The sequence below is a fragment of the Gopherus evgoodei genome, chromosome 3, assembly GCF_007399415.2.
Source record: "Gopherus evgoodei ecotype Sinaloan lineage chromosome 3, rGopEvg1_v1.p, whole genome shotgun sequence".
Classification (NCBI taxonomy): Eukaryota; Metazoa; Chordata; order Testudines; family Testudinidae; genus Gopherus; species Gopherus evgoodei.
Genome location: NC_044324.1, coordinates 186,293,226 through 186,310,515, shown reverse-complemented (window position 1 = coordinate 186,310,515; position 17,290 = coordinate 186,293,226). Strand labels below are relative to the sequence as shown.

Below are 17,290 nucleotides of genomic sequence, written 5' to 3'. Positions count from 1 at the left end.
GGTTTATTTTCTTAAAGAAAGCTAATTATAATAAAATATCATTATGCCTCTAACAAAAAGGGATGCTGTCAGTGCCTCCCAGTGGACAGAGCACTCACCTGGGATGTGGGAGACCCAGGTTCAATTCCTCCTCTGCCTGATGTGAGAGAAGGAATTTGAACTTGGGTATCAGTCATTGCAGAAGAGTCAGTGGGCGCGAGAGAGAGAGTGTGAGATTGACTCTATAGCCTTGTGGTTTGGGTACTCAACTTGGAGATGGGAGACCATTCAAAATCCCCTATTTAATTATCTATACACAGCCAAATAGCTTGAGTGCGGGGAAGAGATGTGGTGTAGAGTATCCTAGAGCCCAGTGGCTAGGGCATTCTTGTGCACTGTATGGGACTTAAGTTCAAATCCCATTTTCATGTCAGGTAGAGGGTGGAATTGAACTCCAGGTCTTCTTCATTCCAGGCAGGTGCCCTAACCACTGGACTAAAAGTTAGAAGGGAGGTCGTCACTGCCACTGTTTTTCTTACTTTGGGGGGAGGGAAGTGGGGCTGAAATTATTTGTCAACTTCATGTTAAATTTGCAAATACTTTTGGGTCAACAAAACCTCAATTTTTCTATCTATCTATCTATCTATCTATCTATCTATTCATACATCCATACTAAAGAGGAACACGTGATATTCTTACCACAGGCAGGAAATGTATCTTGATTTTCAAAGCTGCAGTTCTTAAGCTATGACAGTCCGAAGTTGGGACCTATCTTTATTTTTAAATATCAGGCTTTTCAGAGCTGACCCAGATTTCGAAACATGTTGAGACTCGAGTCCTTCAACTGGTAGAGGCTTGAGTTTATTGCAATAATGATGATACAAGTGGAATATAGAACAGAGGGTGACAACCACATACTTCTTGTTGCATCTCTTACTAGTCATTTAGAAGAGGCTTTATATCTCTTTTTTATTGGACTGGGAAGATTAATTTAAGGGGAAAATAGCCCCTGAATATTCGCATTGGCTCTACTAGAAAAAAAAAGGACTAGGAATTTTTCCTTCTTTTATTTGGCTGACAGTTTTGAAAAATGTATAATATCTTATGTCACTGCATAGGAATAATATATGTAGCATGGAAAAGTTACAGGCCAGAAAGGTAAATGTGTATTAGGTTATATATGTTTATAACCAAGTTTTCCTCTCCAGGGGTGTGTTACAACAGCTGGGTTTTCCATTGCCATGACGAACTGCCTCTTCTGTAGTCCAATACAGCTGCAAAACTTTTGTCCTAAAGCAAATTTTTCATTTTCATGTCATGGTTGTGTATATTCTCTGTAAACTTGCAAAAATGTTCCAGTGTTTTTTTCCAGAATTTTAAAGAAGTTGTAAAGTTGAAACTGTTTCTTGAAATATACTGTAATTAAATCCTTGAGTGAATTTAAAGCTTAAAATTAAGCGTGCAAAACAAACTTCAGAAACTAAAATTAAAATGAAATATTGAACACTGAGTATTAGTAAGGCCCTACCAAATTCACAGGCCATTTTGGTCAATTTCACAGCCAGGAGATTTTAAAATTAGTCAGTTTCACATTTTCAGATGTTTACATCTGAATTTTCACAGTGTTGTAACCAGGGGTTCCCGACCCAAAAGGCTGTCAGAGTGTGGGGGTCACAAGGCTATTGTAGGAGGGTGGTGGAATTGCCACCCTTCTGTCTTTAGAGCTGGGCAGCCAGAGAGGAAGGATTCTGGCCAGGCGCCCAGCTTTAAACCCAGCGCCATTGCCAGCAGCAGCGCAGAAGTGAGGGTCACAGTGTATGTTAGGGTGGGTTACCATATGTCTGGTTTTCCTGGCAGTCTCCCACCCAAGTGAAGAGATGACACCTGGAGCCACAGCTTCCCCGTACAGGGGGCGACAGCTGGAGCTGCAGCCTCCATGTAGGAGAGGTGGGGAGTGTAACAACTAGAGCCATTGCAGCTTCCTGAGGTTCTCGGAAATGGGTCTGACCCACCCTGGGGGTGGCTCCTGCAGGGAAAGAGGAAGTCTCATCCCTGGCCAGGACTAACAGCTGGAGCCCTGTGCAGGGTAGGAACCCCTAGCTGGGAGCCAGTTTTCATAGGGGAGATCAGTTTTTTGTCTCTCCTACAATGTCCATTTATGTTTGTATTTTACTGGGTTTCTTTCATTCTATAAGTTATGCCCTAGCAAAGGGTATTCTGGCTGAAACCTACAGTGATAGTGATACAGAGAAAAATAAAGAAATATGCCTGAATTAACTTTCATATTGTCCAGGTGATTTTAATTACTTGTGGTTTGATCAAGTGTAGCAGAAAGTGGTTTACAGTTGACTGATGCTATACAACTGAAACCCCCAAAATTAAATTTTGGGTGCACAAAACAGAGACTCTGAATTCAGAAACTCATTATAACATGTTCTAAACCAAAGCAGAAATGTAGCTGTGCCTAACAAAAGACGTAGCAGTTAATTTGTGATAGAGGCTGCCCTTGATGTACTCAAAGGGAAAAGATTTTGGGGGGACAGGGAAGAGAAAATCTAGACTCTTGTTTTTGTTCTTTTAGTTAATTAAATAACAATAACAAAATAAGTAGATTTGTCAATTGACATAGTAATGAGACACTTATGTGATCTGACTCTCCCAAATAAGCGACTTTAAAATAATATAGAAATGTGTAATAAGAATTTCTTCTTCCAGTGCTTGCTCATATCCATTCCAATTAGGTGTGTGCGCACTGCGTGCACGTTCGTCGGAGACTTTTTACCCTAGCAACACTCGGTGGGCCGGCAGGTCGCCCCCTGGAGTGGCGCCGGTATGGCACCTGATATATACCCCTGCTGGCCCATCCGCTCCTCAGTTCCTTCTTACCGCCCGTGTCGGTCGTTGGAACAGTAGAGCACGGTTTAGCTGTTCTCCACCTCCTTAGCGATTCGCTCATTTGTATAGTATAGTGTATATAGTTAAAGAGGATCGGGGCTCGCCCCTTCTCCTCCCCCAGTACTGGGGCCCATGCCCGGTTCACCGCGTTTCAAGCCTTGCGCGACCTGTCATCGGCTGATGCCAACAGGAGATCCGCACAACTCCTGTTTAAAGTGCCTAGGCGAATCCCACCTTGCGGACAAGTGCCGAATCTGCAAGGCGTTCAAGCCCCGGACAAAGAGAGAGCGGGACATTCGCCTGAAACAACTTTTGATGGAGGCAGCTTTAACTCCTCCATCCTCGGCACCGACTCCGGCACCAGCACCAAGTGCCTTTTCTGCACCGGACCGCCTGGCACCGATAAAGGCTCATCGTCCCCACCCTTCACCGGCCCAACCCTCCAGCCAGCACCGCTCCCTTTCCCCGAGGAGCAAGAAGCACAAGACTCCAGCGGCACCTACAGCTACACCACAGTTGGAGCGTATCTCCAAAACGGATCGCCCGGCACCGTCAACTGCCGCAGCACCGCTTGTCTCCACACCGTCGATTCCAGCTTCACAGGAGCCGTTGAGTCCGGTGCATACCAGCTCCCCAGCATGCGCTGTGGTTGAGCTCGTCGCACCCTCCACGCCGGAGACCTTCTCCGTGGCGCAGGACCTAATCGCTCTAACAGAGCCCGAATTGCCCCAACCCCCGGCACCGCCGGTGCAGGTTATTCAGTCACTGGGCAGGCCCACCATGGTGCGACCACGTTCACCAGGCACCACTGAACACCGTCGGTCCCGATCCAGATCCCGCGATCACTCTCGGCCTCGACATCGCTCCCGATCCTGGCGCCACTCGCAGTCCCGATACCGTTCTCCACTGAACTGGTCGTACTCGTGGCACCGCCTGATATCCCAGTCGCCATGGTACTCTCAGCACCGGTCCAGATCGTGGCACCGACGTACTTATCGCAGCCGACCCCAGCACGATGATATAAGGCACCGGTCGACCTCCCGGCACCGCGCTGGTAGCAGGTCTCGGTCCCACTCCCGATACCGCCACAGTTCCCTGTACCGTTTGCCAGTACCGCACAGAGATGAGCTCTATGGGCGCAGAGACTTGGCCCAATCAACTCCAGCTTCTCCGTGGCCATCGCGTCACCCGTCCACCTCCTCACACACGGACAGCTCCTCCTACGGGGGTTCAGATGCGCAGGCCCACCCGGACCATGGATCACCTCAGTGGTCTTTTTGGACACCTTGGGCCTATCACCAAGCCCAGGGCGAGCCAACGGGCCCAGCACGCTCTGGCCACTCAGAGCACCGTGCACCAGAGGCCACAGTTAGCAGACCTCCCCCCGCTTGTGCGGAGGAAGACTCTGCACATGCACCTGAGCAGCATGATGTTCCGGAGACAGAGGTCCCCCAGGACGAGGCGTCAGTCCAAGACCCACTCATCCCTGGGTTATCATCCTCCTCTTCCCCAGATGAGGCGGTAGCGGGCAGATCATCATCGGGGCCCCCGCCAATTGATCTCCGAGCACATCAGGATCTTCTGCAGCATGTTGCCCAGAATATAAATCTTCACGTAGAGGAAGTTCCTGAGGTGGAGGATCTGGTGGTTAGCATATCATCGGCAGAAACACTGACCAGGGTGGCCCTCCCCTTCATCAAATCGATCCAAGCCAGAGCAGACACCATCTGGCAGTCCCTGGCTTCCATCCACCCACAGCCAGGGGAGTAGAACGAAAATACATGGTGCCATCCAAGGGGTATGAGTACCTCTAAGTGAACCCCACCCCCTGCTCATTGGTGGTACAGTCCGTCAACGAACGGGAGTGCCACGGCCAACAAGCCCCCGTGCCAAAATCTAGGGAGGCCCAGCGCATGGATTTGCTGGGCTGGAAAATCTACTCTGCTGGAGGCCTTCAGCTCCGTGTGGCAAATCAACAGGCCCTCTTAAGCCGCTACAGTTATAACACCTGGGAAGCTGTCGGCAAGTTTACTGAGTTGGTTCCCCAGGACTCCCGTCAGGAGTTTACAGCTCTCCTAGAGGAAGGGAAGAGGGTCGCGAGAACCTCACTACAGGCCTCTTTAGATGCCGCCGACTCTGCAGCCGCATATCTTGGTTGCAAGTGTCCGGCCTACCGCCTGAGCTACAATACACCATTCAAGACTCGCCATTTGATGGACAAGGTCTATTCTCGCAAAAGACAGACCCCAGACTACAGAGTCTAAGGACAACCGGGTTATTATGCATTCGCTGGGAATGCACACACCCCAGACTCAGAGCTGGTCCTTCCGCTCCCAACCTCAGCGCCCTTACCCCCCGCCTCGGCCAAGACAGGATCTTGCCCGACGACGAGGCCGTACTACCCGCAGACGTCAGTCTGGACCTCAAGGGGGCAACAGTTCCGGTCCCACCAAATAACCACCGGGACCCAAAGCAAACCTTTGAGGGTGTGCCCGAGAGCAGTGTACCAATTCCCTCCCTGGATCCTCTTCACTTTTACAACCGCCTTTCCCCGTTCCTTCTGGCGTGGTCCCAGCTGACCTCAGATCGTTGGGTCCTACGTACGGTGGAGCTTGGATACCGTCTTCAGTTTATTTCTCCCCCCCCCCCCGTCCCTCTTCAGGGACCCCTCTCACGAGCAACTCATCCTTCAGGAGGTTCTCAAGCTCCTCTCGATCGGAGCTATAGAGGAGGTACCGGAGGAGTTAAGGGGCAAGGGGTTTTATTCCCGATATTTCTTAATCCCCAAGACAAAAGGGGGCCTCCAGCCCATCCTGGACCTGCGAGGACTGAACAAATTCATCAAAAAGTTCAAGTTCCGCATGGTATCCCTAGGAACCATCATTCCTTCCCTTGATCCCGGAGATTGGTACGCCGCTCTCAACATGAAGAACGCATATTTCCACATTGCAATTTATCCCCCGCACAGGAGGTATCTGCGCTTTGTGGTAAATCAGGGTCACTGCCAGTTTACTGTTCTTCCCTTTGGTCTTTCCTCGGCCCCTCGGGTCTTCACGAAGTGTATGGCGGTCGTCGCTGCTTTCCCTGCGCCATCGTCGAATACACGTCTTCCCTTACCTCGACGACTGGCTTATCCGAGGGAGTTCGGAGGCACAAGTGATCAGCCATGTCGCCATCATCAGGGACCTGTTTGTGCGTCTAGGCTTGATCATCAATTTGGACAAGTCCACCCTGGTGCCTACACAGAGGATAGAATTTATCGGGGCAATGCTGGACTCCAACCTTGCAACAGCCAGTTTGCCCCTGCACCGGTTCCAAGCCATAGTCTCCCTTGTCGAAAGTCTTCAGAGCTTTCCAACCACTTCTGCTCGTACTTGCCTTGCTCTCCTGGGGCACCTGGCTGCATGCACTTTCATCACAAGGCATGCCAGACTGCAAATGCGCCCTCTGCAAACCTGGGTCGCTTCGATCTATCGGCCGGGCAGGGACGCCATAGACATAATCCTGACAATTCTGCTGGATGTTCTAGGCTCCCTTGACTGGTGGAAGACGTCATCCCGAGTGTGTGCGGGCCTGCCGTTTCATCCTCCCCAGCCCTCCATGTCCCTAACAATGGACACGTCCTCGCTGGGCTGGGGCGCCCACCTAGGGCTTCTGCGCACCCAAGGCCTTTGGTCACCCTGGGAGCTAACGCTCCACATCAATGTGTGAGAGCTAAGAGCGGGTTGGCTGGCATGCCAAGCGTTTCAGCGCCATCTACACGGCCGTTGTGTTGTGGTGTTCACGGACAACACAACGGCCATGTATTACATAAACAAGCAGGGCGGGACCCGGTCCTCCCCTCTGTGTCAGGAAGCGATACGGCTGTGGGACTTCTGCATAGCCCACTCCATACATCTAGCGGTCTCCTTTCTCCCGGGGGTACGGAACACCCTTGCAGATCACCTGAGCAGGTCCTTCCTATCACACGAATGGTCCATCCGTCCGGACATTCTCCATTCGATTTTCCAGAGATGGGGCTTTCCCTACATAGACTTGTTTGCATCCAGAATGAACAGGAAATGCCAGGTGTTCTGCTCCCTACAGGGTCGCTCTCCGGGCTCCCTGTCGGATGTGTTCCTGATTCCGTGGATGGGCCGCCTCTGTTACGCCTTTCCACCATTCCCTCTCGTCCACCGAGTCCTGCTCAAGCTCCGAAGGGACAGAGCCCGCCTTATCCTGATCGCTCCGGCTTGGCCGAGGCAGCACTGGTACACCATGCTGCTCGACCTGTCCCTGGCAGACCCAATTCCCCTGCCACTCTGGCCGGACAAGACTTCGGCAGGATGCACCATCCGGACCTGCAGTCCCTTCATCTGACTGCATGGCTCCTGTCTGGTTAAACCAGTCAGAGTTGCGCTGTTACGCCGCAGTACAGGCGCAGGAAGCCCTCCACGCGCTCGACATACCTCGCAAAATGGAAGCGCTTCTGCCACTGGTGTAACCAGCACGGCCATTCTCCACATTCCGCATTAGTCCCCGCTATTCTGGACTACGTGTGGTCTCTCAAACAGCAGGGGTTGGCGATCTCCTCTCTGTGAGTACATCTTGCGGCTATATCCTTCCATCCGGGGGAAGCTGGCAGTTCCGTTTTTTCCCACCCTGTAGTTTCCAGATTCCTCAAGGGCTTGGAGCGTCTATACCCACAGGTCAAACGGCCTACCCCTACCTGGGACCTGGACCTCGTCTTAACCAGGCTCATGGGGCCCCCTTTCGAGCCTTTGGCCACATGCTCGCTGCTGCACCTGTCCTGGGAAACAGCTTTCCTAGTCGCTGTCACCTCGGCTAGACGAGTCTCAGAGCTTTGTGCATTGACTGTGGATCCTCCATATACTGTGTTCCATAAGGACAAGGTACAGCTGCGACCACACTCGGCATTCCTCCCTAAGGTTGCCTCCGCCTTTCACGTTAACCAGGACATCTTCCTGCCAGTCTTTTGTCCAAAGCTGCATTCATCGCGACGAGAGCAACAGCTCCATACTTTGGATGTCCGAAGGGCTCTCGCCTTCTACATCGAGAGGACCAAGCCCTTCCGGCGCTCACCTCAGCTATTCGTGGCGGTGGCGGAACGTATGAAGGGCATGGCAATCTCCTCTCAGCGTATTGCATCTTGGGTTACATCGTGTATTCGGCCTTGCTATGACTTGGCTCATGCTCAGGCGGGCCATCTCACTGCCCACTCTACTCGGGCTCAAGCCTCATCTGCCGCGTTCTTGGCCCATGTTCCCATACAGGACATCTGCCGCGCGGCCACCTGGTCTTCCATCCATACGTTTGCATCACACTACACATTGGTCCAACAGTCTAGAGACAATACCGCCTTCGGCTCAGCGGTCTTACATTCCGCAACGTCTCGCTCCGACCCCACCGCCTAAATAAGGCTTGGGAATCACCTAATTGGAATGGATATGAGCAAGCACTCAAAGGAGAAAAGACGTTTACTCACCCTTGTAACTGTTGTTCTTCGAGATGTGTTGCTCATATCCATTCCACACCCGCCCTCCTTCCCCACTGTCGGAGTAGCCGACAAGAAGGAACTGAGGAGCGGATGGGCCGGCAGGGGTATATATCAGGCGCCATACCGGAGCCACTCCAGGGGGCGACCTGCCGGCCCACCGAGTGTTGCTAGGGTAAAAAGTCTCCGACGAACGTGCACGCGGCGCACACACCTAATTGGAATGGATATGAGCAACACATCTCGAAGAACAACAGTTACAAAGGTGAGTAACTGTCTTTTATTGCTGATGGGAACATAATGGGAGGAGTATCAGAGGGGTAGCTGTGTTAGTCTGGATCTGTAAAAAGCGACAAAGAGTGGAGGGAGACATTTTTAATTCCATTAGAAGAGCTGTCACTCAGTCAGAATGTAAATCTGTGGGTCATTGGCCTATTCTTTTGCCTATGCGGTCTAGTACAAACAATAGATCTGTACTAATTAGACAATAAATTGAAGATGTTCCAGTTTTTGACTCAGCTAGTTTCTTTATGTTTACAGTAATACAGTAACAACTGAAAACTGTCATGATGCAAAGGAAAGACAGGAAGAATAGTAAGATGCCAGTATGGCTTCATTGGGAGCTCTTTAATGACCTGAAAATCAAAAAGGAATCCTACGAAAAATGGATACATGGACAATTTGCTAAGGAGGAGTTCAAAAGAAGTAGCAACAGCATGTAGGGACAAAATTTGGAAGGCTGAGGTACAAAATGAGTTATACCTAGCAAAGGACATAAAAGTCAGTAAGAGAAGGTTCTTTAAATACATGAGAAAGAAGAGAAAGATGAAGAGAAGTGTAAGTCCTCTACTTAACCAGAGAAGGAAAATTAATAACTAATGACATCCAGAAGGCTGAAACAAAACACCTCAGTCTTCACTAGGGTACTTAAGAAATTAGCTGAAGCAATTTCAGAACCCTTAGCAATTATCTTTGAGAACATCTGGAGGACAGGTGAGGTCGTAGAAGACTGGAGAAGGGCAGACATAGTACCTGTATTTAGAAAGGAGAACAAAGAGGACCTGGGAAATTATAAACCAGTGTCAGCCTAACTTTGATACCTGGGAAGATACTGGAACAAATTATTAAACAATCTGTTTGTAAGCACTTGAGGGTTATAAGTAATAGACATAATGGATTTGTCAAGAACAAATCATGTCAAATCAACTTAGTTTCCTTCTTTGACAGGGTTACTGGCCTAGTGGATGGGGGATGCAGTAGATGTGATGTAATCTTGCTTTTAGCTAGGCTTTTGAGACGTTCCCACGAGACATTCTCATAAGCAAACTAGGGAAATACAGTCTAGATGAAATTACTATAAGGTGGGTTCACAACTTGTAGAAGGACCATACCCCCCCCAAAAAAAATTGGGGATATAACTATCTCCTAAAACTGGAAGAGACCTTGAAAGGTCATTGAGTCCAGCCCTCTGCCTTCACTAGCAGGACCAAGTACTGATTTTTGCCCTAGCTTCCTAACTGACCCCCTCAAGGACTGAATTTACAACCCTGGGTTTAGTAGGCCAACGTTCAAACCACTGAGCTATCCCTCCCCCTCAAAGAGTAGTTCTCAGTAGTTTGGTGTCAAACTAGTAGCGCATATCTAGTAGGGTCTTGCAGGTGTCAGTCAATATTTTCAGTAATGACTTTGATAATGGAGTGAAGAGTATGCTTATAGCATTTGCAGACAACATGAAGATAGGAAGGTTTGCAAGCACTTTGGAGGACAGGATTAGAATTCAAAAAGACCTTGAGAAATTGGAGAATTGGTCTGAATTCAACAAGATGAAATTCAGTAAGGACAAGTGCAAAGCACTTCACTTAGGAATTTAAAATCAGATGCACACCTACAAAATGGGTAATAAAGGGTAAGTGGCAGTACTGCTGAGAAAGATCTGGGAGTTATAGTACATCACAAATTGAATACGAGTCAAAAATGTGATGCAGCTGTGAAAAAAGTTATCATTCTGAAGTGTATTACTAGGAGTGTACAATTCTGCAAGCTACATTTTAGGAAAGATGTGGACAAATTCCAGAGTCCAGAGGAGATCAACAAAAATTATGAAAGGTGTGGAAAACCTGATCTGTGAGGAAAGGTTAAGAAAAATTGGGCATGTTTAGCCTTGATAAAAGAAGACTGTAGGGGGGCCCTGCTAATAGTTTTCAAATATGTTAAGGGATGTTATTAAAGAGGACTGTGATCAGTTGTTCTGCATGTCCACTGAATGTTTGAATGAAGGCTTAACCTGCGGCAAGGGAAATTTATGTTAGATATTAGAAAAAAATTTCCAATTATAAGGATGGCTAAGCTTTGGAATAAGCTTCCAAGGGAGATTGTGGAATCCCCGTCATTGGAAGATTTTTAAACAGGTTGGACAGACATCTGTCAGGGATCTAGGTTTACTTGGGGAATGTCTTCACTACCGGACAGATCCGCGGACAGCTATCGATCCAGCAGGAATCGATTTATCACATCTAGTTTAGATGTGATAAATTGATCCTCGAGCACTCTCCCGACTCCTGTTCTCCAGCTTGGCGAGAGTCACAGGCAGAGTCGACAGGGGAGCAGCAGCAGTCGACTCACTGCGGTGAAAACACCATAGTAAGTCGATCTAAGTACATTGACTTCAGCTACGTTATTCACATAGCTGAAGTTGCGTAAATTGGATCGATTTCCCCCCCCCCAGGCCTTAGTCCTGCCACAACACAGGGGGCTGGACTTGATGACTTCTCAAGGGTCCCTTCTGGCTCTATGATTCTGTGTTACAATTTCAGTGTCTGAGCAGAGTGGGAATTTTATAAGGAATTTACTTTCTGTCATCAATTTGTTTTTCTAGGCAGAATCCTTGTTTGGTGACCAGAGCTGCATATCTTGATGTCCTTGTTGTGCTGAGTGATTATCTTGGGAAATCTAGAAGAAAAGGCAAGTCAACTGTTATATACAACTTCTAAATCTGCTGCAGGAAATTTCAGTGCTGTATTAATCCTGGGTGAGGGTTAGGGGGAATAGATGCACTAGTTAAACCAGTGGGAGCAGCTGGTGCTGAGCACTTTTAAAAATCTGGACACTTTGTGTAGGGGTCCAGATGAGGAGAAACTCATGACCCATTGGTATCTGTGAAAACCAGTACTGGCAGGGGCTGCTAAAGAGAAGGAGGGTTCCTTCGTGCCATGGGTTAAAGGTGCTGCCTTTTCAGCATTCATGTTCCTTCTAATCAAAAGCTTAAACGTCAAACTCTGATCCCCTACGTAGCTCAAGCTTTCTAAGTAGTTCTGTTTTATTGATGCAAAATTTCAAAGATGGAATAGTGTCTCCAATCCAAAAAATGGGTAAGTTCCATGGGAGTATGGAAAACTTCATAGGGATCATTTCTGCAGTAGGGTGAGAAGTTTTACTGAAAGTCACACCTCCAAAGATTCAGCAGTTTGATTGTTTACATCGTCAATGAGAAGTTCTTGGATGAAGGACCAATCAAAACTATTAAAGGCATTAAACTGTTGCTTAGCATGTTATTTATGGTGTCATAACTGTCCTACTCAGATCTGAACCTTAGAGTTCAGAACATGAGAAACTAGCATGCAACCTCCAAACTTAATTACCAGCTTGGATCTGATATCGCTGCCACCAATCAGGAATTTTAGGGCCTGATACCCTCTGGTCCCCCCAAACCTTCCCAGGGGACCCCAAGACCCAGATTCCTTGAGTCTCACAACAAAGGGGAATAAACCATTTCCCTTCCCCCTCTTTACCTCCTCCCAGATTTCCCCACCCTGGGGACCCTAGGATACTCCCTGCTTCAAGTCCTTGAAACACAAGTACCGAGAGATCTAATCTCTCTTCCCCCTCACCCAGAGGGTATGCAAAGTCAGGCTTAGTAAATCTAACACAAAGAGATTTTCCCCCTCCCTTCGTTTCTTAGCCTTAACCAGTGAAAACCCCTTAAACAGGTCTTAAAAAGAAAGCTTTATATAAAAAGAAAGAAAAAGGACATAAAATGGTCTCTGTATCAAGGTAACAATATACAGGGTCAATTGCTTAAAGGAAAAAATGAATAAACAGCCTTATCCAAAAAGAATACAATTTAACACATTCCAGCAACTACACACATGTAAATACAAAAAAACCCAACCCCCAATATAAACCTATTGTCTTACTATCCTTGTACTTACAACTTGGAAACAGAAGATTAGAAAGCCTGGAGATAGAAAGATCACTCTCAGAGCCGAGAGGGTCACCAAACCAAGACAAAGAACAAAGAACTTACACCCAAAACTTCCCTCCACCCAGATTTGAAAAAGTCTTGTTTCCTGATTGGTCCTCTGGTCAGGTGTTTGGTTCCCTTTGTTAACCCTTTACAGGTAAAAGAACATTAACCCTTAGCTATCTGTTTATTACATATGGTCATACAAAACACAATAAATGATGAAGTAAAGTGAAACACGATTAGAAGGCCAGGCCTCTGGAGTGTGACTGGAGGAAGGATAAATTCTGTGCAGCTATAATTAGCTTACTGTGTCTACATATTGAACAGTTCTTCACATGGTGCTTTATTATTATCCTGTCCTTAGCCACTGGTACAGAAAGGTGAGTTAAGGACAGTTTTGTTGGTTTAATTCAAACCCATAACATAAGTGTTTTGTAGTTTAATTTTAATGCTGCATTTAATTGATTGAGACAAATCCTTTTTTTAAAAGAGGGTCTCTTCTGGAGGGAGACACTCTCAGAATTAAAACAAATACATTTCACTTGTTTCACATATTTTCTTGCTGAGGGGTTTCTGCAAGGCAAGAATAGATTTAACTTACCTAGGCGTGCTGCCAGTCAGACTACTTGGCTAGCACCACTCAAGTTTTGGGGCAGAACTGGAAAGCTCAAGCACCCAGGCAGAGCAAGAGCAGCAATTATCTGGTACTGCTTCATATCCCCCTCCCTCCAATGAGCTTTCCACCAACAGGGACCCACAAGTTCTGGGCAACATTAAATCCAGCATAGCCTGATGCTGAATCCAAATGTATGCTTCTACTGAAGGATCAAGCGAAAAGAGAAACTGTGGGGAATGTGGTCTTAACCAAGCTGAAATATCTGAAGTAATAGCAGTGGGGTTGTAGAAAATAGCCCCCAAAGGGGCATACTTCATGGGAGGAGGTTAGGAGGCAGAGGCCAATGCAAAGGGTTCATATATCCTGTGCAATGAAGAGGTTGCTCCTGCACCGTGCCATGGGGCTGCAGGCTTAGTGGCTCCACGATTACGTAGATCCTATATAGGAACATTGAAATTCCCATCCTGGATCAGACCAGTGCTGCATCTAATCTGGTATCCGGTCACAAACAGTGGCCAGTATCTGATGCATCAAACGAAGGTACCAGAAATGTTGCAGAAAGTAGTTTTAATATAATCTGCCCCCAGGGAAAATTTCTTCCTATCCACAATAATTAGAGTTTGACTTGTGCCCTGAAACATGAGGTTTTATATCTCTTCCAAAAGTCTCATTTTTTAAAAATACATTTAAAAATATGTTTACTATTGTAACTCCAGATTTTCTTGTTATCTGTCTAAATGTCCTGTCCTTGGAATACTGATATGCTCAAAACATTCAAAACCTGCCTTCAAGACCATTCACTATTTTCTATATTTTTATCATGTTTCCTCCTATTTGAGTTCTTTCTAAGGTGAACAATCCGAGTCTTTTCAATCTCTCTTCATATGAGAATTTTTCCAAGCCCCTAATCATTCTTGTTGCCTGCTTCTGAGTCCCTTGTAATTCTGCACTAATCCTTTTTAAAACTGAGTGATCAAAATTATATACAATATTCCAGGTGAGGGTATCTCATTGTTTTGTATAATGGCATTGTCATATTTTTTATCAATTTCCATCTCATCCCTTATGCATCCTAATATCTTATCTGCTTTTTGACAACTGCTGCACATAGATCAGAGGTCTTTGTTGACCTGTCCACATCTGTCAATTCATCTGTTCCCTTCCAACCCTCCTCTTTTGAGGAGCAGATTCATTACAGACTCTCTTGCATTGCTGTGGCTGTACTAATGGTAGTGTCTCCACTCCATGTCTGGGGGTTAGAGGATTCCATTCCCTATTCGCAGCTCCTGAAACTTGGGCTTTGTGCTGTGGGAAAATATTTGATCCTAAACAAACTGATATTGTATATACCTATTTATCTTTGTTCATATGTACTCCACTGGGAAAGTCATTAAAATTTGTGTTCACATATGATAATTTCAAAATACTACATTACTACAGTACATATTTTATGAAAATGCATTCAAATAAAGTAGCTTTTATTGACTGAAAGAGCACTCTGTTATGTTATATACAACTAGAAGTGTTCTAATAGTATATTAAAGAGAATCTGTAGCCTAAGCAGTGTTGTCTCAAGTCTTATACTGAAATACTGTAAGCAGTCATTGCAATTTGAAGTTTTACATTCTTCATAGTTTAAACATCTTGCTCCAATGAGTGTGTTTCTGGTTATAGGCCACAACTGTTCTATTTTATTCTTGATTTGTAAAGTTGTTTCAGTAAAATAAAAGGGGGATGGACAAGTCCAAATAAAACTGTTTCTTAGTGTGTTTATATAAGAGGCCCCAGGAAGTGCTGTATATGAGTTCCAGGCCACAGACTGAAACTGATTTTCATCAACACAAACTGGAATGCAGTGTAATGAGTCTGCAACTGGTTAAAATCAGACCACTTCTAATTGATTGTGCCTGTCAAAGGGGTTACAATTACAAAGACATTTTCAGAGTACAACCATGCCTAGTCTTTTCCTATTTTACATTTACTTTCTGTCAATGATTTGTTCTCTTCAATAAATAAAACCTCTCTGTTAAAGTCCAGTTTAGACCATGTGGAATTTGCTACACAAATTCAAAGCAATTTAAGATGCAGGAAAGGGAGGAGAGGCAGCAGTGGTGGAAACTAAAGCTATCTTGCTCAACTAAAAATTGATTATAACCCAAAAAATATATGTTGAGATAAGGTCCAGAAGTATTTATCATCTTAAAAAGGCTAGATATTCTGCCTTACTGCTTTGGTCATGAGTGTTGCAGAATGCACTTCCTCAGAAACCTTTATTAAAATTAGAGACTTGCATCATAAGTTTGCACAGTTTAATCTGTACTGTTTGTGTACACAAAAAACTTGTTTGGAATGTGTAACAACAAATATCATACAGTAATCAGCTTCTTAAAGGACATCTGGCCACTGTTCATTTGTTTCCTAGTATGAAAGACCTTATGCTCTTCAAGCAGTATGCAAAGTTTTGATGCTTAGCGCTAGCTTCTGGTGTGCTTTTGGATCTCAGCACTAAGACTCCTGAGACACCACATGACCCAAAGATAATGAAAATTTTCAAGAAATGTTTTACCTTTCGCTTTTATAGGTTATAACTACAGTTGAAACAAAGTGAAAACTGGTTCAAATCCAAACTTTTTATATCATTCAGATATATAGCACTTTCTCTGTAGCTCCAAAAAGACCTCTTCTGCCTTTGTTGAAATCCATTTTAAGGTTTCATCTGGTTTAGCTTCTTTGCTGAGCTGGTTCCTATCTTCAGTGGTCATAATAATACCTAACACATTTATAGTATTGCATACCTTTAAACCATTATGTCTATGTTAAACATCCAATGGACTGTGTTGGCCACAGTCTTCAAATCTGACATGTTCCAGGGTTTTTCCAATTTAATGAGGGAGGATTATGCATTCTGGAGCTCCTCCGACTTGGGAAAGCCTGGGAACTTTGAAATTTGTAACTTGTAACAGGTGTATCCTGCTGGAGAATAGCCAATTACTCTCCCTCCAAAAAGAACAGCACTGCAGTGGACAACATAGGAGATTAGGGAGATGGGGAGTCAGGGAATTATTGGTGATAGGAAATTCTGAGAGTCAGGTAGCTTATTAGTAAAAGGTAGTGGAAAGTAAAGAGGAAGCTGATAGGAGTTGAAGGAGGGAGGCAGAAAAGAAAGTGGTCGTTTCACTACGCACCTTATAAGAAGTTTGTCTGATACGTGCGATCTTGACATTGCTTGATTTTTTTCATTGCCATTGAGACTCATTAGCTGTAGTGGTAAACTATACTGACTTTCCTAACAGAAGTTTCCTAATAGAAGTTTACCAAACATAATAGGCCATCTTGGCAAAAGGACTGTCTTGCTGGCATAACTTCATCTACACTGGCTTTTGCTGGTGTAGGTTTGTTGATTGGGGAATGATTTTTTTGCAGTCCTAACTGACATAGCTGTGCTGGCAAACTTTTAAGTGAGGACCTGACTCCAGTCAGCATTTCCTGAATTTTAAATGCTTGATTGTCAACTTTAATGTTGCATTAACTCTACTTGTTTTGCATGGTATTATTACTTGTATTTTCAATAATATCCCAAAGCATAGAGCTAGTACAGTAATGGGAGAGTGGACTTCCAAGTTCTAAATGGAATAAAATGTAGTAGAGTCTTGTGTCCCTGAGGCAAGCGAGAGTCTGAATGCAGGCAATAAAAGGGTCTGTTGAATAGGTCTAGTTTCACAACTACACTGTTCAACGTAGAGCTGCGTTTTATGGCTTAATAGAAGAATTGACTGACAAGTAAGAGTGGGAAAAAATATTATTTATCTGAACCTGCTGCAGAATTTCCATGGAATGCAACAGAACCCAGGGACCTTGCCACAAAATTTAGGTCCAGTTTGCTACAGGATGTACATCGGGCCAGGTTTGTATTTCTAGTTATTTTTGAAAATTCTAAAAAACACCAGCTGAAGTCAAGAAGAACTCCTGCTCATGTTGTACTATTGCACAATTACATTCAGCATTGGCCTTTGCCAGAAACAGTGTACAAGACTGGATGAACTATCCATCTGTTTAGGTGCAA

General features: G+C 45.6%; 1 protein-coding gene across 1 annotated transcript in view; it reads left to right on the top strand.

Annotated features, from left to right (window-relative positions):
• THADA (THADA armadillo repeat containing) overlaps positions 1-17,290 on the top strand; it is a 334,882-nt gene that overhangs the window by 246,045 nt on the left and 71,547 nt on the right. Inside the window, 1 exon segment of the mRNA XM_030557656.1 lies at positions 11,244-11,329. Within this exon segment, the coding sequence (XP_030413516.1) occupies positions 11,244-11,329 (86 nt within the window).